The 23,014-nt window shown below is 54.5% G+C and overlaps 1 protein-coding gene and 1 long non-coding RNA gene across 5 annotated transcripts in view; one reads left to right on the top strand and one right to left on the bottom strand.

Moving 5' to 3' along the window:
- Positions 1 to 1,699: 1,699 nt before the first annotated feature.
- Positions 1,700 to 7,783, bottom strand: LOC123379473. The gene is made up of 3 exons (XR_006583921.1): positions 7,508 to 7,783; positions 4,863 to 7,391; positions 1,700 to 4,422 (listed from the first exon to the last, which is right to left on the bottom strand). It is a non-coding gene; the product is annotated as an uncharacterized LOC123379473 (long non-coding RNA).
- The window catches only part of DHRS3 (dehydrogenase/reductase 3), a 41,344-nt gene continuing 22,369 nt past the window's right edge, over positions 4,040 to 23,014 (top strand). The window contains exons 1-2 of one of the 4 annotated variants that reach the window (XM_011284598.4): positions 4,040 to 4,182; positions 6,331 to 6,480. In XM_011284598.4, coding sequence (XP_011282900.1) covers positions 6,331 to 6,480 — 150 coding nt within the window. In that variant the 5' untranslated portion in view covers positions 4,040 to 4,182. Of the gene's footprint in view, positions 4,183 to 4,486; positions 4,604 to 6,049; positions 6,159 to 6,285; positions 6,481 to 23,014 lie in introns of those variants that run through there. The other 3 variants (XM_006934296.5, XM_006934295.4, XM_003989503.5) reach the window with 3 other exon arrangements.

Below are 23,014 nucleotides of genomic sequence, written 5' to 3'. Positions count from 1 at the left end.
TGTCCTTACTGCTGTCTCTCCAACATCTAGAACCGGGCCTGGCACACAGTAACTGCTCAATAAATAGCTGGTGAGTGAGTGAGTGAGTGAGTGAGTGAATGAATGAATGAATGGAGAGACATTTGAAATATTTCACTAACTTTCCTCCCGAGGCTTCGTGTCAGGGACTCGGTTTCTTTACTGGGGGAGAGAAGGTACAACTTCGCTTAGAAATCACACAAGTTAAGGGGCGCCTGGGTGGCGCAGTCGGTTAAGCGTCCGACTTCAGCCAGGTCACGATCTCGCGGTCCGTGAGTTCGAGCCCCGCGTCGGCTCTGGGCTGATGGCTCAGAGCCTGGAGCCTGTTTCTGATTCTGTGTCTCCCTCTCTCTCTGCCCCTCCCCCGTTCATGCTCTGTGTCTCTCTGTCCCAAAAATAAATAAACGTTGAAAAAAAATTTTAAAAAAAAAAAGAAAAAAAAAAAGAAATCACACAAGTTAAAAAATGACCATTTTCAGGGCGCCTGGGTGGCTCAGTCGGTTGAGCGTCCGAATTCCCCTCAGGTCATGATCTCACGAGCCCCGCATCGGGCTCTCTGCTGCCACACAGAGCTCGCTTCGGATCTTCTGTCTCCACCTCTCTCTGTCCCTCCCCTGCTCGCTCTCTCTGCCTCTCTCAAAAATAAATCAACATTTCTTTTTTTTTTTTTAAGTACCAGTTTCAAGATGGTGACAGCAGAACACTGACCTCACTGGGGACCCAGTGCCACTGCATGGGTCACACACCCACCAAGGCAGTCCAGCCTCTACCCCTGAGAAGCTCCCAGTCTGGTGTGAGAGTCCCGGTGTGTGGAACCAGGTACAGTGTAGGAGGGAGGGAAACACGGGGGTCAAGCCTTGGCTTAAGGCAAGGACACTGGGGACTCGGGGGGCAGCTAGGAAGTTTCCTGGAAAAAAAAATAGCACACGAGTTAAAGGAAACATTGCCAGATAAATAGGTAGGTTACTTGGCCGGAGAGAAAAGGTCTTGGAGAAAGAGTGTTGGCAGCTATGGGGATGGAAGGTAACAGGGTCAAATGAGGGTGTGCCCAGCCTGGCGAGATGTTCCAGAAGCCCTGCTCTGGAACCCCACAAAATGTTTCTCTGCACGTGGCCTGGCTGACTCCTTAGCAAGATTAAAAGGCCCTGACAAGCAGGGACCATGCCATGAACACAAGAGCTGGCACTCACTGAGCTCCTGGTAGGGATTTTAGGAGGATCTCATTCTATCCTCATTATTACCCACCCTTGACAAATGAGGAAGCTCGAGATGGGGGCGCTGGAGGAGCCGGGACTTGAACCCAAGCTGCTCCTCTCTGACACACACACACACACACACACACACCCTCCCCCCCCCCCCCCCCCCCCCGCCTCCGGTCCCATCAGCGGCAGCCCAGGTAGGGGACTCCGCGACGGTTGGCTGGCTGGTGGATGGACTGAATAGGTGAGTGAAAGCACTTCCGTCCCTCTGGCTTCCGTTTTCTCCCCCCATTAGGTATCTCGAGCTGACAAGAAGGATCAACCCGGAACAGCCCATGAGGGAGGGCTTAACACCATGATGCAGCCTAAGTGCCGAGGAGGGAAGGGCTTGCACGGCGGTGGAAGAGGTGGGGAGACCTTCATGCAGGGGCTGTAAGTACCAAAGGGGCCACGGAGAGACAGCCCTGGAAGGTTCTCAACCATTGGGTGCCCAACAATCTCCTGCCTGGCCTGTATGCACATTCGTGGGCCCTGACCCTACTAGTCTAGGCTGGAAGCCCAGGAATCTGTATTTTGACCAGCACCCCAGGGAGTCCTACACGTTCTGAGAGACATCCCTGGATAAAGTAGACAGAACTTAGAGCATTTGACCAGGGTTCAAGTCCCATCTCCATCTCCTAGCTGTGTGATCTTGGGTGACTTTCTTAACTTCTCTGAGTCTCGCAAATAAAAGGCAAGGCTTGATGCCCGTTTATTTTTCCAGTTTCTCAGTTGAGGTGGTGCAAAGGAAAGTGCCATGAACATTCATGTGCTTGGCACTGGGGATGCCAATAAGTAAAAAATAGGGGACTCAGTGGGCAGTGAGGCGGGGGGAGATGGTTACAGCCTCGTGGCCTATCCAGGGCCAGCAAGTTCCCCTGCTGATCTCAGGGGAGGCTCTCCTGGGGGCCCACCTCTAACCCTGACACGGGCTGGCTCTGGACTAGGAGGCAGGTCCCAAACTGCCCTGCTGGGTCTCTGTACCTCCTGTGCCTGCCCTGTGCCAGGGGAGCTGAGTCATGGAAAAAGTTAGTTCTCCAGGCTACAGCTCACCCCCCACTCCATCCAACCCACAAAGGCTCCTTTCACGTTTTTCTTTTCTTTTTTTTTTTTTTTTTGGTGGGTGGTGGAGGGGAGGCACTGTGGGGCCCTCTCCCTGGGCTGGGATGTGAAATTTCAAACTTCGCCCTGAAGTTAAATTCCTCACCCCCTGCCCCCAAGGAAACTAAGGGAGGAGGGGTACCAAGAGCAAAGGACAAGGGATGGGGGCGACAGGAAGGGGTCCTGCCCATGCATTTCTCACCAAAGCCAAGCCACAGGGACCCTCTGGGCCCACCTGCTGGACTGGACACCCCCCAGCCCGGTGCCCCTTCAACCTCATCCTTCTCAGGATCCGGGGGGGATGCTCTACAGAGGAGGTGACAACACCTCTATGGGGGAGCTGATGACAGAAGAAACCTGAGGCCCACGGGGATGCCAGGCCCACAAAATCCACATCCTGAAGGTGGAACAAGCAGAAAAAAGCTGTCTGCTTCCCGGCCATAAGCCAACCCCCAGCACCTTTTAGGATCGCCTGACTTGTTCCTTTTCATTCTGATTTCACCCCAAAGCTGACGGCTGGGAAAGAAAAGGGCACCATCCCATGTGGCCTTCGTGAGTCACTTGGATTTGCTGTGCCTGTTTCCTCCCGCGTCAAATGGGTGTGAGGACACCCACCTCTGCGGACCGGCTCCTTTTTTAAATGAGAGTATGTGTTGAGGGACCTGATACCCAGAAGGTCAACGTGAGTCCTCAACCTCCTGTCTGCCCACTGCCTGCCTTCCATCCCAAGGACACACCCAGGGGAAATGTAGGCAGAACCCAGTGGTCCCCCAGCTGGCCTGGCGTCGGAAGGGGACAGGTCACATGTGGGGGACCAGGGGATATAGGTGAACATGCCACGGTGTTTATGAATTGCTTAACATCTCTGTGCCTCAGTTTCCTCCTCCATAAAGCAGCAGGCATGTGGGGAGGTGGGGCTATGATCTTCGCAGGCCCTTTTAGGCTCGGGGTGTTGCCACTACGTAGGAGAAAGGTCTGGAAGAAAAAGGATAGCTGGGGAGTGAGCAGAAACATGGGAGGCCTTGGCTGGGGCAGCTTGGAGGTGCAGTGTCGCAGGCAAGCCACTAGGCGGTTCCGAGGATAAGGGATGATAACAGGCGGAGTCCGGGGAGGGGGGTGGGGTTCCAGCTCCAGACTTTCCCAGGGGCTGATTGATTAACAGGCCCGCGGACACCAGGCGTGGCGGCGGCTGGAAAGGGCCGGTCTCTTCTCAGGTTGGGATTTCTTTTCCATTTTTACAGACCTCCAAGGTGGGAGGTGTCAGGCACTTCGACAGAGTCCTATCTTTAGCCCCAGTCTGGGAGTGGGAATGAGGGCGACGGCCCGCCCCTTCTGTCACACTTGTGGAGGGTCGAATGGAGACAGGAGGGAACGTCATCCTCCACCTCTGTCGCCCGCTTGTGCCCGAGTCGGGTGGGGTGGGAGGAGAAATCAGGTCCATGTTGGAATCCCTCCCTCCTGCAGTTTCTGGCCGGGTAACCAGGAAAACGGAGCTACTAATACCCCCGTTGCAAGGTCAATGGGAGGATTAAATGTCAGAATATAAACCCTCAGTGTAGGAGAATTTCTCCTCCAACCCCACTCATCCAAGCCTTTCCTGTTCTTCCAGTGGCTGTCCAGATGAGTTTCCCAACTCCCCGGGAAGGAGGACCCTCACCTGCAGAACCTCTCCCCAGGACTAGAGGGTCTTTGTGGAATCCCCAGCCGCCACCTCCCGGAGTCAGCTTTTCTGAAAGCAGTTCTCTCACCGGATTCGCAGCAGAATTACCAGGTGGAACACAGGGATTCCAGTGCACCCAGCCCTGCTGAATCAGAACGTCTGGGGGTGAGGCCCAGCTTCCTCGCCTGAACAAGCCTGGCGCTGGGGAGCCACTGTCCCAGATTACAGGGTAGTTGCCCGGCTCATCCCCTCCCCTGCTGGCCTGGGACGGTCAGGGGCAGTGGGAGGCAAATCCCATCAGCACTTTTAACTGGGGCTGCCTTTTCGTGACTCACCTCCCAGACTTCCCGCAGCAGACATCTCTAAATAGCAGGCTCCCACCCTCCGGCAGAGGAGGTATTCTCCCTGCGGGGGGGGGGGGGGGGGGAGGGAGGGGGGAGGGCAGGAGGTGACAAGGTGGGTGCCAGGCTAGGGCAGCCCAAGGAGACCCATAGACAGAAGACGCTGCCTGCACAGAGCAGGGGGCACCGGTGTAGGACGTCTTGTTTGCAGGCTTTTGTTATTAAAGAAATTGCTGTCACTCAAGGTAATTCCACCCCAGATGAGCAATAAATATGCTCCCAGCTAATCTTACGGGGATTTTATTGGCACCTTGGGGGCAGAGGTTCCTTTACCCTGCTCACCTCCCCACCCCCACCCCCCTCCCTACGCCTCACAAAACAAAACCCTGCTCCCCAGCTGTTTCCCCCCAGCAACAAGAAGGACTCGGGCCGACTAAGAAAGTGTACGCTAAGTGAAGACAGAAGGCGTCTGGGCAAAGGGCGGGAGTGGTTTCCTGGTCCTACCTGGAGGCAGGGGGTGACCAAAGAGCCCGAAATAACCCCTGGTCGACCTGGTTGGATCAAAGCGTGCGCGAGCTCCCCCGGGCCTGCCCCGCGCGCAGGACCCGGCACCTGGCCCGCGGGCGCCCCAGCTCGGGGAGCCCGCGTCCCCGACCGGGAGGAATGTCTCGAGGAGGGAGCCGGTTCGCAGGAGTCGGTTCCAGCGTGTTCGAGTTACTGCCGCGAGCCCTCAGGGACACCGCCGGCAAGTCCCGGCTTGCAGAGAGGGGAGCCTGCCCGGGAGAGCGCGAGTCGGAGCGAGCCCGGGTGCGCGCCCGCGCGCGCGCCCCGCACTGCGCGGGGGGAGGGGAGCCCGCGGCAGCCACTCAGAGGAACGGTAGTGGAGCCTCCGCACAACTTTAACTGTCAATCAGACTTAATGGGGTATTAAAAAATGGGGGGGAAAAAAGGGCAGCCCTCTCGCTCCGCGCCGCTGCTGCCCCGGGAGCGAATGAATAAGGCGGCGCTGACGAGGGCGTCCGATCCACACGCGCTCCGCACCCGGGCCCTCTCCAAGTTGGAAAGGACAAAAAGAAGGCAATAAATGCTAACAGGGGAGAGAAAGGGAGCCGGATCGAGCGGCAACTCCCGGCCTCTGCTGGGAGAGGGAGGGAGAGAGCCGGAGAGAGCGAGCGCGCGCCAGGGCGAGCCATGCACGTAAAGAAACTGACACCGGGACCCCCCACTTCTCCTGCACGTTGCTGGCAATCAGATCGCGTTTAAGCAATTTCCTGAGCCCAAGAATAGCAATGAGTCGGGAGACTTTCGCGGGCTGAAATTGGGAGCTGCAAGCACTCCCCCCCCCACCACTTTTTTTTTTTTTTTCCTGGAGAAGGGGTGGGGGGGGCGCTACAATTTGGAAACGGCCTTTTTTTTTTTTTTTTTTTTTTTTTTTTTTTAAATCTTGCACTTTGAAACCGCGGGACTGTAGCAGGGTGCGTGCGTGTGGTTGGTGCCTTTTTTTTTTTCCCCTTGCCTAAACTCCTCTGTCAGCCTGTAAACATTACCTGAGAATTCCCCAGCCTAAACGGCTGCTGGGGCAAGAAACTTCTTGTTAGAACTTTCCACCTCCGGCTTCCCCTCCAGCCCTCTTACCGTCCCAACCTTCTCAGACGGTTTTTCTCCTCCCGAGGAGGATTTATCTTTTTTTTTTTTTTCCTCTCTCTCTCTCTTTTTCTTTTTTCTTTTTTTTTTTTTTCTTTTTTTTTTTTCTCACCCGGTGCTTTGCTTTTGGGAAGAGGTGATTTCAACAGTGGCCAGGTGGGACGCCTCTCTCCCCCTTTCATTCGGTTTATTTATTATTGTTTGGGGTGTTTTCTTTTTTTAATTCCTGTTTTGCTCGGTCCGGGGAGTTTCGCCCCCCCTGCCTGTCTCCGCGGCGCGGAGGATGGTGTGGAAATGGCTGGGCGCGTTGGTGGTGTTCCCTCTGCAGATGATCTATCTGGTGGCCAAAGCAGCCGTCGGACTGGTGCTGCCCGCCAAGCTTCGGGACCTGTCGCGGGAGAACGTCCTCATCACCGGCGGCGGGAGAGGCATCGGACGCCAGCTCGCTCGCGAGTTCGCAGAACGCGGCGCCAGAAAGGTACCGGGGCACGGCGACTCCAGGGGGTGGGGGCCGAAGGTGCGGGGGACGCCCACCTGCTGCCGCAGCCGCAACCCGCGCCCAGAGGAGTCGCCGGCCACCCTACTTCTCGGCGCCACCCGCGAGTGCTGAGCTAGCCAGTTTCACCTTGTAAATTTTCCCGGGCACCAGACTGTCTTTTCTGGCAGGTCCGGAGCTGGTCCGCTCCTTTGGGATCGGCGGCCGGTTGGCCGTTCGCCGCCACCCCGAAACTTAGGAGACCCACCCATTTCCCACATTCCTCCCTCCCCGAAGGAAGGTGTTGTGTTTTCCCCCCTCGCCTTCCCCTCGATGCCGCCACCCTGGTGAGTGCAGGGTGTGTGCGCTCCTGGGTAGAGCTGGGAGCCGCCTGCTAGCTGGCTTCGTATTTTCCTTGGCAACCCGCTTCCCAGCCCCAACCTGGGCGGCTGCAGCTCTGGAGGCACGAAGAGAGGGGATACTTGGTTTGGGTTTGAAAGGGGGGTGGGGGGCGGTCTTGGATGTCTAGCCAGGCCTGACATGCACTCCCACGCCCAGGTATTTGGAAATCTAGAAAGAGGGGGACAAGGGTAATGGCAGCTGATAAAGCGCCCTTGTTCTCACCTTCAACCGTGCCCCCTCCCCCCCCCCGCAGATGCAGCCCCAGAGGGGATCCCTCCCCAGTAAATGGGGAGGTGGCACTGTGGGGAGGGCCCTCCCCCTCCCCAGGGCTGTCTTTAGCTTTTTGGTGGTTACACCATCTCTTCCTCTGGTTTTCCCAGACCTGGTGCCCGAGAGTGGGGAGGGTGAGCCGGCTGTCACCCAACTCTGACCCAAGCTAGGCTGACTCACCCGGTGACTAGAGCAAAGGAGAGAGATTGGAGGCTGGCAGGCCAGACTGTCTCAAGCCGGCCCTGTGAGGAGGAAGAGCAAAATCAGGGAATTAGTTTGAAACTTCAACTGTTGAGAGCAAGGGGGGGGGGGGGGGGAGGGCCGGCAAAGCCAGCTGATCTGACACGGAGCCACATACCTAGGGGATTAAGTAAATATGTACTGTAGAAAACCAAACCTGCATGTAATTCTAGGTTGCTTTTGTTTTGTTAAATACTGCCCTGAGATTTACAATTCCTCCGGGGTGGCTCAGACTGGGACTGAACTTTGGAGCCTGAACCATCAGCCAAAGCTGATGGCGATTAACTCTTCCCCTGCCGGGCCCGCGTGGGGGAGGGGAGGGCCGTGGTGGCCCAGCTAGCTGGAGTTGGCTGTCCCTGGCTCCTGCTTCTCCTTGGGTGGTTTGGACAGCTGCTTGACCTTGCAGTTGGAAGGGTAGTTCGGAAGTGTTTTTAACCCTTGGACACACTGAAAAAGGAGAAGTAAGAGAGTTGTACTCAGCAGTTTCATTGCCTTGGGGTGATGCCGCCTCGAAAGTCTCCCAAAGCTCTTTGTGGAGGGGTGGGGAGGGGCGGAGGGGGGGAATCAGGATGGCAGATGAAGGTGTCCTTGTGGAGATATGTGGGGTCTGGGACAGTCGCGTGTGATTGTCATTCCTTGGATGTCTACATCCCGCAGAAACTTTCTTCAGAGTCTTCCAGCTGGCCCAAGTCCTGGTCTCTTTTACTGCTTTTGTAACTGGCTGCAGTAGGCTTACGAAGAACTCTTTTTGTCAATCTGGAGAAACTTGACTAGTGTAAACAACCCTAAATTAAAGAAGTATATGGCATGGGAGGGGGAGGCAGTGAAATAGAGCGGAGTGGCACCCCACAAGCTCATGCACTGGGAACCCTGTCCCACCTTACTTGGAATGGACATTCTCTTCCAGGGTAGAAACTCAGGGCCAATTAGAAATATGTCTCAAATTGGTATCCTGTCACCAGAAACAGGATCCATGGGGGCCCGTGGAACTTCCAGGGCCGTTCATGCTTAGGTTTAGTCATCAGCCCGGTCAGGACGAACAAGAGCGCTCCCTATAACTAATAACTGTCTGACCAATTACTAGAGGTGGTTTTTAACGAGCCCTCCGCTTGCCGCCATGGTGGGGAATTTGGAATCTGCCTGGGTCCATCTGGGGCCGGGGAGAGGGCCTTGGGACAATGCTGAGCCCAGGAGTGTGTGCGCTGCCTCTGAGAGCCCTTCCAACCTGGATTTGGGTGGGATCGGATCTGGAGGGGGAATTACCTTTGGGAAAGAGCGGCAACCCCCCTCCCCCCCCCTTTTCTCATAATGATCTTTGGCAATATTTGTGGGCGGAAGTGTGCCTTAGGCTACAAAGGTGACCCAAACGAGGGTTTTTCTTAAAGGGACACGAAGGCTCCAGGAGTCAGAAGTTCCCTCACCTGGAAACATCTGTTCTTACCCATGACATCCTGAGGTTAACCAAGGCAGGGCTGCCCATGGTCAGGGTCTCCAAGTGGGTTATTCCCACTCTACTCCTTTTTTAAATTTTCTGTGCTCCCCCAGAATTCTTTCCATGAAAGCATTCACAGAGCTTGGGCGCATCCGGCTAGCTGGTCAGCTGGCACAGCCTCCCAAGTCTTTGACTTTGACAGGGTTTTAGCAGGGGGGGCCCTGGGAGGCGGAGAACTGGACTGTTTGTTTGGGAGTGTTTGCAGTGGCTGTTCCAGCTAGATGAAAGCCCTGGGCTGTGATGGTGGGCCCAGGGAGGCGGGGGCAGAAAAATGAGGACCCGGTCCGTCCATGAAGGACGGCTAGAGCTGGGAGTCAGGGCCCCACCCCTTTCAATGAGGTACTGTGAGAACTGGCTTGGAGTTGTACTTGCTTGGCTATTATTGAGTTTACAGCATGTGGGTGGATAGCCTTGTCCCTAAAGCAGCTAGCCAGGAAGTAGCCCTTTATGTGGCTTTGGGAATTCTATTCTCCTTCCCATCCCTTCAGCAGTCCCATATCCTTCCCATTCCCGGTGCTGGGCCAGGCCCGGGCCCACCTGTGCCATGATGACCGTCTAGGTCACCGACCCTGCTTGAGGTGTCTGGCAGGTGTTTGGTATAGCTCTAAGCCTGGAGAGGGGGCGGGCCCAGCAAAGATGAATAAAGACCCAGAGACAGTGGCAGGTGTTTAGAGTCAGGGCACAGATCATTCGTTTCTTCTGGCCACCGTAACAGATTAGTAGGGCCCCACTCCCTTTAAGGACTCTAAGGGAGATTCCTTCTTGCCTCTTCCAGCTCTTGTGGCTCCTGGCATTCCTTGGCTTGTGGTGGGATCTGTCCAGTCTCTGCCTCCTCGTGTGGCCTTCCCCTCCGTCCCTGTCTCTACATCCTCTCCTCTCTTTATAAGGATACCAGTCAATGTGTAATGAAGCCTCAACCAGGAATGAATGAGCCTGAACTGATTACATCTCCAAAAAACTCATTTCCAAATGAGCTCACATTCAGAGGTTCTAGAGTGCCCATTCATGGGTGGGGGGCGGAGGGGACACTACACAGTGGGAGCCCAGTGGAACTGTTAAGCTATAACAGAGGCTCACAGAAGGGCTTCAGGAAGGAGGTAGCATTTGAGTCAAGAGTTCCAACCTGAAGGGATGTGACAAGGTCACTCCGGATGTGAAAAGGTCACTCCGGGTGCAAGATATCACCTGATCAAAGACTATGCACCCCATTGGAACTGGGGAAAGGAGGCCAGAGGCAAAGAAAGACAATACTGTGGATTGGGATAGGGAGCTGGGGAGGTAGGTGGGGAGTCATATCTCAGACTCTGAGTCAGGCCAGTACAAATAAAAATAGGAAAGAGGAAGAAGAGTGGAGAGGGGTCCCGACAGGGCTTCCTGTGGGACCCAGAGTCACCAGAACAAAATAGCTAGTAAACAAAATAGTAGTAAACAATGATGGATGGGACGCCTGGGTGGCTCAGTGGGTTAAGCGTCCAACTTTGGCTCCGGTCGTGATCTCCCCAGTTCATGAGTTCAGGCCCCACTTTGGGCTCCGCACTCCCACTTGGGAGTCTCTCTCTCCCTCTCTGTCTCTGCCCCTCCCCAACTTGCACACTTGTTCTGTCTCTCTCTCTCTCTCTCTCTCTCTCAAATAAATTAACTTTAAACAATGATGGGTGATGAAGGTCAGTGGCCCTTCCCCCCTCCAACCTCACCTTGAATGCAGACTTTGCCAGAAGTTTCTGGGAAAAGGATCAGGCTCCCATTTGTTGTGTCTTGGAGCAAAAAGGTAGGGCACCTGTCCTACCTGTGGCATTTGGGAAAAGCCATTCAATAGCATCAGGTCCTTGGGTTTCAAACAATGGGCCTTACAATTTGGGCTGTGTCATGAATGGGCAAACACCTCCCTCTTACGGCCTCACCCACTTCCCCTGCGGAACAAGACCTCACAACTGGATCCATGCCAGCTGTGGCCTGGCTTACCTGGGCTGGGAGGCCAGAGACTGGGTTCTAGCCCCAGCTCTGCTACAACCCTGGGAAAGGAACTACCTTCTCTGGGCTGCAGCTGACAGGCACACCTATAAAATGAGAGAGGACACAATGACCCCTGGGATCCTGGCACGCCTTGAAAGTCTCTTTTTATGGATCAGCCTCCCAGGGAAACAACAGATTGCTAATAAGCTCCCTGAGTTGGGAGGAAGAGACCTCTTCAGAACCCATTTGTCCCCCTCACTGCTGATCTCAGTCTTTCTTGCTACTCATCAGATCCCACTGACTGAAAAAAGAAGTAGCTCAGATTTGGGAAATGTGCCGACAGTGGATGGGAGGCTCACTCCCACTCCTCAACTATCTCAACAGCCTCCAGGGAGCTGTCTGCCATGGGTTTATTTCAACTCTTACAGATGTTAATGTTATTTTTTAAGTTTTTTAATTTATTTTGAGAGAGAAAGAGAGAGAGAACCAGCAGGGGAGGGGCGGAGGGACAGAGGATCCGAAGTGGGCTCTGTGCTGACAGCAGAAAGCCCAATGCGGGGTTCCATCTCACAAACCGTGAGATCGTGACCTGAGCTGAAGTTGGATGCTTTCCTGACTGAGCCACCCAGGCGCCCTGGAAATTTTAATATTTTCAACCTGTAGTTTTCAAGGGATCCAGGGGCCCAAATTTCCCAACTAGCATGTCAAAGGAGAGCTTTCACCTTTTTTCTTTTTGAACTTTTTTAAATATTTATTTATTTTTGAAAGAGACACAGAGCATGAGCGGGGGAGGGGCAGAGAGAGAGGGAGACATAGAATCTGAAGCAGGCTCCAGGCTCTGAGCTGGCAGCACAGAGCCCGACGCGGGGCTCGAACCCACGAACCGGGAGATCATGACCTGAGCTGAAGTCGGACGCTTAACTGACCGAGCCAACACAGGCGCCCCTAGAACTTTCAGCTTTTATCCTAAAGTCACCAGATTGTCTATTTGGGCTTTAGAGAATGCTCACTAGGTCTAGCGATGCTGAGCCTCGGTCAAGAATCTCACATCCAGTCTACCTAGCCTATCCACTAATCCTTGCTTCGAGTCCAGGCTCTTATGAGCTTCAAGCTTCTCAGAGTCATGGCTGTGATCCCTGCACAGAGCCCTCTGGGATCTTCATCATTATGGTTACTTTCCCTGCTCCATTTCCAACTTCATCACTGAGATATGACCTCAGCCGTATTTTTTTAAATTTTTTAAAATGTCTTTATTTATTTTTGAGACAGAGAGAGAGCATGAGCAGGGGAAGGGCAGAGAGAGAGAGAGAGAGACACAGAATCCGAAGCAGGCTCCAGGCTCTGAGCTGTCAGCACAGAGCCTGACGCGGGGCTCGAACTCATGGAGTGTGAGATCATGACCTGAGCTGAAGTTGGACGCTCAATCGACTGAGCCACCCAGGCACCCCTGACCTCAGCCATATTTATGAGAAGGTAGCCCTTGGCTGTCCTTTCTACCTGGGAAAGCTATCTGATTGTCACAGCCACTGCAACTTGTCCCGGAAGGACCTTGTCCCAACCTGCCACTGCCATCAAAATCCAACAGAGTCCTGGGCATCGGTGCCGGAAGGATTCCAGACCCAACGTATTCTCCTCATTTATCCTTGTGCAAAAGCACCACCCCACCTGGAATGTTCTAAGAGGCTCTCCTTATGGCTGCCTTCAAAAGACACAATCTAAAAATACACTAAGTATATAAGATATTTGAAAGGAAACATTTGAAATGTATTATTCAGATGAACCATGAAGGTCAGGAAAAGTTAAATCCGAATGAGAAGGAGAGAAGGGACTCTGCTTAGATGCTGGCATCCTCAAATGCCCATGCGACTACTGTGGGACCAGTGCGGGTTAGGGTTAGGGTTAGGGTTAGGGTTAGCGCTCCAAAACTGAGTGCTTTGTATTCTTAAAAAGAGAGGGTCAAATACCAGAACAGGTTAGCAAATGAATGGTGGGTAGGAACCCATTCATTCATTCATCTATTCCCTTAGTCATTCACTCAACAAACCTATGCACCTTCGGTGTGCCAGGTATCAGAGGCACTGGGGATATGGTAACGGTAAGGAGCAAAGCAGACAGAAATATCCAGCCATGTAAACAGCCCACAGTTTAGTGAAGGAAACAGACAGATAATAAACAAGAGACATAAAATAGAGAGCACATTAGGTCGTAATGGAAACACAGGGCAACACAAATGAGGCAAAGCAGACCAAGAGGACATGGTGGGAGAGGAGAGAATGGCATTCCCGGCAGTGCAGGGGTGGGGAGGAGGGGGGCGGTTAGGGCAGGGGTTTGTGGGGAGCAACAATCTCTAGAACTGGCTTTGGCTTTGACGCTGAGTGAAGCTGCGAGCAGTTAGAGGGTTTGGGGCACAGAAATGACAGATCTAACCTGAGTCTTAGCAGGATCTCAGGGCTACCAGAAGCCAAGACAAGGGAGGTGTTATCAGGCCAGGGGCAGGGAGCTGTTCGGAGGCCACTGTGCATTTCTGCAGCCCAACCCCCCACCCCACACCCCCCACGGCCAGAACATCGCACCAGACCTGCTCCGCCCTCTTCTGAGAGCCTCTTTCTCCGGGCGGGACCTCAGCTTTGCATGTGGGACTGGGAAGATGTTGGCTGTGTCCTCCCGATGTCTCTAGAGTCGGATGGAAGCAAACGGGCTGCAAGGGCATCTAGGTGGGCCGGAGCACCCCTAAGTGGAGTGGGTGGGAGTCATCGGGGACCCAGGCCTCAGAGTCTTCTGGGGAGACCTGCTGTCGGCCAGGTCCCGATCTCTTCTCGCTGATACCTCCGGCAAAGAATGCCAGCCAGCTGGAGGGTGGCATGGCTCTGGGTAATTGTGACCGTGGCAGACCGTGTCGCTTGATTCAGCGAGCAGAGGAACCACACAAACAAGGTTCTCTCCCAGTGGCACTCAGGGTCTGGCATGATGACTGTCCCCAGACTGACAAAGCCCCTGATGCTTTGGAAAGATGAGCCCGCTCCGGCAAGATGGCTTGGATGGTCATAAGGATGAACCGCCCCCCCCCCCCACTAAAATGAAAACAAAAGCAGATGTTCTGGTGCCCAGGGTGAAGGAGACGCTTTTCCGTTCCACTTTGTCGAAGCACTTCTGGAGCACTGTGGTCAGGATTGGTCAACACTTTGAGAGGGTCCTTGAGCAGTTGGAGAGTGTCCAGGAAGTGGGCTCAGGATGACAGGGACTTAGGTTAGATGGCAAATCTGTGACTCCTTTAGGGGCTGGAGACGGAATCAGCGGCCTTAACGATTCGCAGAGGCAAGGGGCCTGGGCCAGGTAGGGCGAAGGGCCGCGCCAGGCTGCAGGGGCGGGGGGTGGGGGGTGCTCCAGGATGTGCACTGGGGTCCCGCACCAGGACCGCCGTCCTGCCCTTTGGAGCCAAGCGGGCTGCTCTGGGAGTGCGTGTGCAGTGGACGCCTGCCACAGGGAGGCAAACGCTCTGGACAGCCACCCGGGGCCCCTCCACGCCTCAGGCTCTGAATCATGGTTACTACGGTGAGGACAGTGACCCAGGCAGGGTCAGGGGCCAGGAAGGGGAGAGGATACCAGCATCCATCAACCAACACTTGGAAGAGGAACTCTTCTCGACGTGACCTCACCGGTGTCCTTCAGGGGTCATGTCATTCCTTTGCTTGGGTGTTTCAGGGTGCTGGAGAGAGGAGAAGGGAAGGTGCGGGACAGGCCCCTGTCACATCCTTCACTCTGACCTTCAGTCATGACTCAGACCCTGCGGCCCCCAAACTGGATGCTGAGGGCTTCCTTGGGCTCCTAGTACTCTGCACGACCGCGTGCTATATGCAGCTGTAAGTGAGTAGAGTACTGACGTGACAGGTGCTTTCCCCAGGTGGCTGTCCTGGTCTAGTCTTGGGTGACTGTTCAGTGCTTTCTCACATTGGCTGTCTCGCCCACATCCCGAGGTGGGTGTGATCGGCGGCCCACTTCTAAGATCCAGGTGAGGTGAATTGTCCAGGATGCTTGGCCGAAGGCAGACTCTGAACTCAGGATTCCCAGCTTCCAAACTGGGCCCTTGGCCACAAGGACAGATCATCTCAGCCTGGCCCCGCCTACCCCAGTCAGGGTTACAGAAGGGTCAGGAGACAAGCTGTTAAATAATGGGGCCTCGTGCACAGAGGGTTCTGGACAGAGGGTTGATAAGCTGTCCCAGAGTCAACAGGACGCAGTCAACAGTATGGGCCAGGATGCAGTTCCGTTCCCCTTTACTCAAAACACTTTTAAGCACCAAGTATTTGCATACAATGAATGGGATACTTGTCAAAGGATTAAGGTAGCCCTTGGTTATCAGGGTTTGCTTTAAACAACTGAAAAGCAGGAAAACAACACAGTTTGTGCTTCAAATCTACTTCATTTGGACTTAATTTGACAAGCAGTGTAACCCCTCCAATATGCCAGGAGCCAGCTTTGCGGGAACAGTGAGTGCAAACAACTTCCAGCTAACCCTGAGCGCCCGCCCCCAGCTCGATCCTCTGAAGGGACCAAGAGCTTTGATAGTACAGAGAAGGGAGCAATCACTGCACATTAAGGGAAATCTTAGAAGACTTCTTGGAGGAGGTGGCAATGTAGGGAGTTGTAGTAAGTCTTCATCTTTTGCTGATTGTAGAACCGTGGGTTCGAGCCCCACATCAGGCTCTGTGCTGACAGCTCAGAGCCTGGAGCCTGCTTCAGATTCTATGTCTCCCCCTCTCTCTGCCCCTCCCCCACTCACTATCTCTCTCTCTCTCTCTCTCTCTCTCTCTCTCTGTCTCTCTCTCTCTCTCCCTCTCTCTCAAAAATAAGTAAACATTAAAAAAAATTTTTTTAATAAATAAACCCTGTTCTAAGAATACACGATACACATTTTTTTTTTTTTTGAGAGCATGAATATGCACGCACCGGGGAGTGGCAGAGAGAGAGGGAGAGAGAGACTCCCAAGCCGGCTCCATGCTGTCAGCACAGAGCCCAACATAGGGCACCATCTCACAAACCACAAGATCATGACCTGAGCCGAAATCAAGAGTCAGACGCTTAACAGACTGAGCCACCCAGACGCCCCAGGAGAGGGAGATTCTTAAGCAGGCTGCACGCCCAGGGCGGAGCCCGTCTCAGGGCTCAATGTCACAACCGTGAGATCATGACCTGAGCCAAAGTCAAGAGTCGAACACTACGGACTGAGCCACCCAGGCGCCCCACAAGACACATTTTTAAATGTTTATTTGTCTTTGAGAGAGAGAGAGAGAGAGAGAGAGAAAGCAGGGGAGGGGCAGAAAGAGAGGGAGAACCCCAAGCAGTCTCCACACTGTCGTCACAGAGCCCAATGCAGGATTCGATCTCACAAACCATGAGATCAAGAGTAGAGGGACGCTTAGCCGACTGAGCCACCCGGGTGCCCTGCAACACACATTTTTATGCTTTCAAGTGGTCCTTGGATGCCCCCGATGCCTATCCCATCCACCAGGTTAGGAAGCTTGGCACCACGCCCAAGTCCTTCAGGCTTGGATTCCGGTGCAGGATTTGAGCTCATACCACAGGCAGGGGACCCCCTGGTGTCCTGGGACCCAGAAGCCAGAGCCAAGCCCAAGTGGACAGCAGGTTTGTGGCCTGGTGGTGCTTAATGCCAACAACAGTCAGTTCAGCACCGGCCACCTGGCCCCAGCCTTTCTGACTCTGTTGGCCATTCCCCTTGCTTTGGTGAATGCAACCTTGAAATCCCTTTTTAGGGGCCTTCCAGGGAAGGTGCCAAAAAAGCGTTTTGATCATGAACAGTGTGACCATTTTGTCCGCATTTGAAATATCCCTCCTGGGAGGTGTTTATAGATAATTGTCTCCTATCTATATGTCCCACTTCTACAGACACATGGCCCATCTAGGCCCCCACAGCCCCCGATACCATTTGAGGTTCTAGGAGCCAGTTTTCAAACTGGGTTCCAGAGCATCCGAGGGGCTCCAGGAAGGTGGGACCACATGGGAGGTGGGAAAAATAGGATTCTGAGGGGCCCCCACCGCCACTTAACTAGATTGGCTTCACTGCTGTTTAATACCTTCGAATTCCATGTAAAATTTTTGTGTGCATTTTGAAAGAATGCCATTACTTTCAAGAGAAGAAAAAAAACACAGCTTAAAAATAGCTGTTCTAGGAAATGCTCAGGGCACACGCCTCTCCCCAGTTGATCCTTGGATGTGCCAAGCATCATCACACTGGGTCCTCAATCTTTGGCTCTTTCCTGCAAGGCGTAGAAGCATGTGGACTGATGGGTCCTCCTGTGAGCTTGTTCCTTGGCCCTGCAGGAGAGGGACCCCCACCCCCCTCGACTCCAGGCATGTGGAACCCCGCGTCCTGCTCAGTCCTCAGCCAGGGCCTCTCCGGCACCCCTAGGGAGTCCGTGAACTAGAAGCCTTCATTTCTCAACCAGGATTGAAGGGGCCTCCCAAGTCCAGCATCCAGCCCTGAAGGACTGGGATTTGACCACCCCAGCCCCAGAGCCAAGGGCTGATCCATGGGTCTCTTGAGGGCTAGAGGCCACAGCACTCATGCAGTTCCTAATCCCATAAAGAGCCACCTGCAGTGTGACCTTAGACAAGTAACTTTATCTCTCTGGGCTTCCGGTCCCCTATCTGAAAAATGAAGGTGTGGAGATTGAGTGAAATAACATATGTAAACCTCCTAGTTGATCATTTGCAAGAAAGGATGGTTCCTTCTAGTCAGGGGTAGGAGGGGGGGCGGGGGGGGCAGTGTGGGGGAGAGGGGGAAGGCAATGGGGGAGGGGTGAGGCAGTTGGGGAGCAGGAGTGGTAGAAAGGGGGCCAGCTTGGGGGCAGGGGGGAGGCGGTGGGGGGGGAGAGGGGGGGCAGTGTAAGGGCAGGGGGACAGTGGACACACCCCAACCATGATTCTGCACCTTTTGTTTACTGAACCAGGTCGTCTATCTAGCGCGTGAGGTGGGGAGGTGGGGGAGGGGGAGGGGCAAAAGGCAAAGAACATGCTGGCTGAACTTGACCTGGTTCTGAGGTTCCCCAGGAAGGGGGTTATCCCACCCATGCCACAGAAACCCTCGAGCAATTTTAGCTAGAAGACAGTGGGAGGGAATCAGTCTTCCCACAGAGAGAGGGCTCAGAGCCTGGTGTCTTACCATCCACTGAGGCCTCCATCCCTGTTAAGATGGCCGGTAATGACTGTCCCTGTCCTCGTGGGTGCAGGCCTTTCTGTGGGTGAAGAGCAGAGGGAGGCTGGCCAAGGGCCCGGCCTCTGCTCTGCTCTGCTCTGCGCCGGGCTGCCCACTCCCCTGAAAACCACCCAGCTTCCCCTCTGTGGGTTTTCATTAGTCATTTTCATCTCAGCATCCAAGTAGCTCAGTTGGTCAGGGTTGGGCTGTGGTGAGGCCAAAGTCACAGGTTACCATGGCAACTCGGGGCGCTCTGTGGCTGCTCTTTGCCATGTGTCTGATGCAAAAGACTGTAAGGTCCTCGGGGAGCAGGAGACAAGTCTCCTCGCTCACCAAGCGTCCTAGGCACTTGGCACAGTATCGGGCGCACAGTAGGCACTCGATAAATGTTCGATGCCTGAGCAAATACGTGATCGACCCATCCTGGCTAGTTTAGAGCCTGTGTTCACTGAGTGCCTACTGGGCCTGGGCCCGGGGGCTGGTTCTGAGCACTTTCCAGGTAAGCCATTTACTCCCCACGGTGAGGCCTAGCGTTGGTGCCGTTCCAATCCTCTCTCTACTGGCCACGACTCTGGGGGTCAGTAACTTGAGATCTCACATCTAGTAAGTGACCAAGCAGGATTTAAACCCAAGGTGTCCTCTTGAGCCGGTAATTCTGGTACCTCCTCATTAATCATTCTGTGGAACAGAACGGGTCATGTTGACAGCCCCCCAGCAGACGCCGTGCGGCCGATGACTTTAACAGCCAGGGAGTCTAAATGCATCAAACAACATTAGCTACAGTTCTCCTGATGGTGGGTCTGGAGGTATCCTTCAGACTGGTTTGTCAACCTCTGTGACCAGAAGGTCCACGGATGGGACTACCTCTGGGCATGGCTTCAGGGGCTCAAACACTGGTGTCAGGATTCAGTCTCTCCTTGGGCAGACCTCCTGCTCACGTGTGCCCCTTGCTGCCTTAAATACCCCAGCTCCCAGTCCACAGGATGGAGTGGTGTCTTCTGCTCAGCAGTTCCAGAAGGATCCAGGACTTGAGTCCCCCTGTCTGTGACTGGGTTGAGCCTGAAGCAGTTGCTAGTGATGGGTTACAGGCCTGTCTCTGAGTCGGGGTGGACCAGCCCCAGCCAATCACAGTGGTTGAGAGTGGGGAGGTGGGCTTCCGTGGGGGTCTGTGGGAGTGCTGTTACCAGGAGCAAGGGTATTAGGAGCAGGCGTTTAGTCCTCCTTGTAGAAGGACCAATCCAGGTTTTAGTCATCTCAAGCAGAAACTTCCAGGAGATCCAGGCCCACCTGTTAGCCAGTCTAGTCTAGTCTCCCAAGTGTGGTCCTGCAGACATTATCAGGTCATTTACTGACACTTAGGGGCTAAAAGGACAAAGTGGTCCTTTTAGGCTTGAGCTGAAACCTCCTCGCCCTTGGGGAGTTTGTATCTCAAAGAGGCAAAATGAGCAGCCAGTCAAGGTGGCCTCGAAGGTTGTCAACACTTTCTTCGTGACCTTTTCTAGAAGACTGAAGGCCACTATGATAGGAGAGTAAAGGAAGTCCCTTTGCGGGGTCACTGTTCATCGTGGTGGTTTCCTGAGTGTGAGAAGCCCAGTTCTCCCTCCTTTCTGGCCACAGGCAGGTGAGCAGAAGGGAGCCCATATTGGGTCCTTCCAGGGTGGGAAGAAGGGTCTCTGGGGAACTTCTAGAACTCCCAGGACCAGGGTCCTTTTAGAGCCCAGCCAGCCAGCACAGCATGCTCCGACCCTCTCGGGCCCCACAGCAGGTTATCCTGAGTAGCTGGGGCCAGCGTGACCACAAAGGGCAGGGCGACCTTACAGCAGGCTAGCAGTCCTGCCAGACACCCCCACGTGACATCAGGCCACCCTTGGCTCCCGCGCCTCACGTCCTCACCTCTCACTTGGCACAGGAGGGCTCCCGCCTCACCTCTCCAGGCCACTTCCCTGTGAGCACGCAGCAGAGTGCAGGGGAATGGGTGGGGGTCCTCCAGCCCGGAGCACAGGGGCCACCCTGCACCCCTCTGAGGGCTCACGCCTCCTTGGCTGGCGGCTGCACTGTCCTGGTTTTGGGGCCACCTCTTGGGCCTCTGTGTTGGGCGGGGTATGTGCGTGTGTTTGCACGCACACACGTGAGCTCCCGCGTGCTGGGCACGCACACCCGCATTGGCTTCTTGGCCCCGTTCCAGGAGCCAGTAGAGAACAGTGGTTCAGATTTTGAGCTCGGAAACCTCAAACCAAAGTTCTTCCACTTTGCCGAGTGACCCCGGGCAAGCTTCTAGACCTCTCTGAGCCTCGGTTTCCTCATCTGTAGAAGGAGGACTCAGTGAGATAACGTGTAGAAGTCCTGAGCGCAAAACAGGTCTTCAGTATGTGTTGGCCCCGGGGGTGCGGCCGAGGATCGTGTTTGACTATTCACTCCAACCCATCTCGTACCCCCTCTACAAAAGCACTTATGACCGGTTTGTTTGAAGCCGGGGAGGGTGGGTTAGATGGGGAGGGGCTGCTGTGCCACCGACAGCCCACACGCTTTAGGGCAGACAGACTCGAGTTTCAATCCCAACTCCTCGGGCCGGAGACCTTGGCCAAGTTCCTCAACCTCTCTGCAGGAGCTTCCGGTGGCTGTGCTAACACACGGCCACGCGCTCAGTGGCTTAAAACAGCATACACTTAGGCTCTTAGAGTTCTGGAGGTCGGAAGCCCGGCACAGGTCTCCCCGGGCTAAAGTCAAGGTGTCGGGGCTGCATTCCTTCTGCAGGCTCTAGGGGATCACCTATTTCCCTGCGCTCACAGCTTTTAGAGGCACCTGTGTCCCTTGGCTGGTGGCCCCTTCCTCTGTCTCCAAAGCCAGGGGCTGCCATGCTTCCTCACAACTTCCTCTTACTCCCTTCCTCTGGCCCCACTTGTCAACTTGTAAGGCCCCCTTGCGATTATACAGGGCCCACCTGGATAATCCAGGATAATCTTTCTATTTTAAAGTCAGTTGATTAGCAAATTTAATTCCATCTGCAACCCTAATCCCCCTTTCCCTTGCAAGGTAACACCTTCACAAATTCTGGGGATTAGGACCCGGTGTCCTGGGGAAGCTTTCTCATCTGCAAAGTGACAGTGCTAATCCCAGCCTCCCAGGGCCTTTGGGAGGATTCCAGGAGATGGTCCAGCATGCTGGGCAGGGGCTCAGAAAATGCTGGTTGGATCTGCCCTGAGCACCTGCTGAATACAAAGCTCTGTTTCAGGTGCCATCCAGAGTCACCAAGGATGGAAGATGTCACAGTTCCTGCCACAGAGCGGCTGGTATTGTGATGAGGGCAGTAGGACATCCCCAGGGAAGGTTTGTCCTTGGAGAGCAGAATGGAAAAACAGGGACTTTTACTGACCCTGTGCTGGGGGAGCAGCTGCTCCTGGGTCAAACCAGAAGGCTTCCTAATGAGGGTGGATTTGATAGGAGGGAAGGGCACACAGGGGACTCTCCTAGGTCACAGGGCCCAGGTGGACATTACACAGAAAACAACACAAGGCCACCTGGGTGGCTCAGTCGGTTAAGCCTCCAGCTCCTGGTTTGGGCTCAGGTCATGATCTCAGTTTGTGACTTCGAGCCCCACATTGGGCTCCGTACTGGCAGCACAGAGCCTGCTTGGGATTCTCTCTCTCCTCCTCTTTCTGCCCCTCCCCTGCTCTCTCTGTCTCTCTCAAAATAAATAACAACTTTTAAAAAATAATTAAAAAAAAAAAGAAAAAAACACAAGGTTCTGGGTTCCAGCCTCAGTCTAGCTGGGAAAATGGACCAGTGGCCCTCAGTGACATATATGGTGTGATGGGTGCCTGATGAGCAAACCACGATGGGAGTCAGCTATGGGCACAGCGTAGGGCTTCCAACCAGTCTCTGACTTTGCTGTCAATGCAGCTCTTCCTGTGCACTAGGTGACTTACAGGGACCATCTGAGAGGTAGGGACTGTTCCTGTCCTCATTTTTTAAATGAGCAGAATAAGGCTCAGAGACGTGAAATATTTGCCTAACATCACACGGCACGAATAGTCGTGGGATTTGAAGCCAGGCAGTCTGGCTTCTGCAGAAGGAAGGCTGGCAGCGGCTCGGCCTGGGGTCTAAGGCGAGACATCAAGGAGGAGGTGGAGGCCACGGAAAGAAAACATCCCAGGCGAAGGGGAAGTGCATGTCTAAGTGTGAGTAGCGTGATGGGAGATGGTAAAGGGCGACACCTCACAGTACTTGGTGGCCACAGACTGGATTGAAAGAGTGCTAGGGAGCCAAAGAGGAGCTTCTACAGGGTGCAGGACCAGACCGGGTTCCTGGAAGGTGAGGGAAACCTGGTTTTCCAGCAGAATTTTCCTCTTTCTGCAGGGCTGGTGCTGAAGGGAATCCCCTCAGGGCCCAGCATCTGGGCCAGGCAAGAACCGTGAAGGTTTGCTCCCAGCATCCTTTCCCCTTTGCTGAGCAGGCCGATTCCCGCTGCAAAACGTCCCACTGCTTCCCCAAATCCCCCAGCCCTCCAGGCCCAGATCCCCAGCCTGATAGCATGACGCCAGCCAGCCGGAAGGGTCAACTCCATGGCGTTTGACCTTCCTCCTGCAGAGATCAGACCGATTCCTAATTAATGGCCTGTAGGATAGATAGTTACCTTGGCACAGCTTGCAAGTAATTTAAAGCTTGTCCTCAGGAGGCCGGGCCATAAATAATGCTTAATTAGCCGGAGGTCTTCCTGGGACACACCAGCTGTGTGTTATTGGGCACACCAGCTCAGGGACCCCCGGATGCCTGGTTGGGATAGGAAGGGGATGCTGAAAGAATCACCCCTCCCCCAGTGAAAAATCAGTCTTTTCTTTCCCAAAACAACAGCTATAGTCTCACCTCCACCAGCAGAAGTGTTACCAGGGTTGGGGTCCCAGCTCAGCTACTCCTGGCCAGGCCCTTGACATTTCTAGGACCTCGGTGCCCCATCTATAAGATGGCCC

This window comes from Felis catus, chromosome C1 (genome assembly GCF_018350175.1).
Source record: "Felis catus isolate Fca126 chromosome C1, F.catus_Fca126_mat1.0, whole genome shotgun sequence".
NCBI lineage: Eukaryota > Metazoa > Chordata > Mammalia > Carnivora > Felidae > Felis > Felis catus.
Note: the sequence above shows the minus strand (reverse complement) of the source record. Positions and strands in the feature narration are given on the sequence as shown.